The sequence below is a fragment of the Lipotes vexillifer genome, unplaced genomic scaffold (assembly GCF_000442215.2).
Source record: "Lipotes vexillifer unplaced genomic scaffold, Lipotes_vexillifer_v1.1 C26822233, whole genome shotgun sequence".
Taxonomy (NCBI): Eukaryota; Metazoa; Chordata; class Mammalia; order Artiodactyla; family Lipotidae; genus Lipotes; species Lipotes vexillifer.
The window spans coordinates 1-1841 of NW_006795258.1; the positions used below are offsets into that span (position 1 = coordinate 1).

At 66.1% G+C, this 1841-nt stretch overlaps 1 protein-coding gene across 1 annotated transcript; it reads right to left on the bottom strand.

Annotated features, from left to right (window-relative positions):
- Positions 1–2: 2 nt before the first annotated feature.
- Positions 3–1408, bottom strand: LOC103068578 (tryptase-2-like). The gene is made up of 5 exons (XM_007467581.1): positions 1364–1408; positions 1009–1196; positions 632–897; positions 316–479; positions 3–242 (listed from the first exon to the last, which is right to left on the bottom strand). Exons 1-5 carry the CDS (start codon positions 1406–1408, stop codon positions 78–80), a joined length of 828 nt encoding a protein of 275 aa, XP_007467643.1. The 3' UTR covers positions 3–77.
- Between the last annotated feature and the right edge of the window lie 433 nt (positions 1409–1841).

Below are 1841 nucleotides of genomic sequence, written 5' to 3' on the forward strand. Positions count from 1 at the left end.
CAGCAGGAAGCAGCGGTGTGGGGACAGGAGGGGGCTGGCTTCTCCGCTGACCCAGGTGGCAACCCTGGGGACCGGGCTCAGGGCTCCTCAGGGACGTACTGGTGGATCCAGTCCAAGTAGTGGGTGATGCGGGTGTAGATGCCTGGCCGGTTGGGCTGAGCACAGCCGTCGCCCCAGCTGACCACACCCGCCTGCAGCCAGGTGCCATTCACCTTGCAGACCAGGGGCCCTCCAGAGTCGCCCTGGGGAGGGGAGGGGTCAGCAGTGGCTGTGAGGCCTGGGCGGCTGGGGGCTGCAGGGGGATGCGAGACCCACCTGGCAGGAGTCCCTCTTGCTATTCCCGGCACAGAGCATGTCGTCCCGGACGATCGGGATGTTGTTCCCTGTGTAGAGGCCAGTGTGGTATTTCATGTCACAGATGCTGTTTTCCACGATGGGGACCTTCACCTGCTCCAGGGGAAATGGCGGTGGCAGGGGTTCTGGGGGTGAGAGGAGAGGGAGGATGCTGCATCAGGAGAGTGTGGGGTCACCGCCCTGAGCCGGCCGGTGGGGACCCTGTTCCCCAGAGGAAGCCCCAGGTGGTGGAGCCGTGATGTGCCCAAGTCCCCCTCCAGCGGTCCCTGACACTCACCTCCACTGTTCAAGTTGCCCCAGCCTGTCACCCAGCACCGAGTCCCCGGGCGAAAGGTCTCCGAGGCAGGGGGCAGGGTGACCGGATGGACGTGGCTGGAGATGTTCACGGGGTCCCCAAGCTCCAGCAGGGCGATGTCTGCTCCGTTCTTAGCTGTGTAGTAGTTGGGGTGGGGGATGACCCTGCTGATGGGCAACAGCTCATCCTGGTAATAGAGGTGCTGCTCCCGCAGCTGCACCCTGAGGACTGTGGGGTCTTGGACTTGCCTGGGGAGAGAGAGGGGCACCTACTCAGGGGCTGAGCCACCTCCGGGACACCCAGGAGCGTGAGTGGAGCCCCAGGCCCACCCCTACCCACCAGGCCCTGTGGAGACTCACGGTCCGACGCAGTGGGCCGCGGTCAGCACCCACCAGGGGTGGATCAGGGAGCCCCCGCAGATGTGTTTCCAGTACTGGGTGCTGATTCTCAGGCTCACCTGCCAGGGCCACTTGCTCCCAGGGGCCTCCCGTCCCCCTACGATGCCTGCTCGCTGCAGGGCCTGGTCTGGGGCTGGGGCAGGAAGTGCCTTCAGGACACAGCACGGCCCGGCCGCCGGGCTCAGCCCTTCCCTGTGCCAGCACCACCCTGGGCTTCTCTGAACCCACCCACCCACCCCTGGGCTTGTGGGGGGTGGGGTGAGGGGACAGAGACAGCACAGGCCCAGGGTCAGGACTCACCAGCGGCTGCATGGACCAGGCTCACCAGGAGGGGCAGCACCAGCACCAGCAGATGGAGCATCTGGAAGGAGCGCGGAGCGGCAGCTGGAGCTTGGCTGGGGGTCTGTGGGGTGTGGGTTCTGTGGGGTGGGGTGTCTGTGGGGTGCGGGGTCTGCAGGGTGTGGGGTCTGCAGGGTGTGGGGTGCAGGGTGTGGGGTGTAGGTGGAGTCGGGGCCCCCAGTGATCAGGGGGTCTATCCAGGCCAGGGGATCTGGGGCCTCAGTGCTCCGGATCTGAGGCTCAGCCATCCTGCTCCACGGTGACACCCAGATGTCGGGCTCCCGCTGGGGGTTCTCACCTTGGCGTGTCCAGCTGCTTTTGCCCAGCCCTCTCTCCCTGCCTCTTATCCTCACAGAGCAGGACAGGGTCAGGGGAGGGATGCTGGTCATCCAATCCAGAGGGAGGAAGTGGATGACTCAGACCCAGTGCCCGAGTCCCTCTGGCCAGGAAGGGGC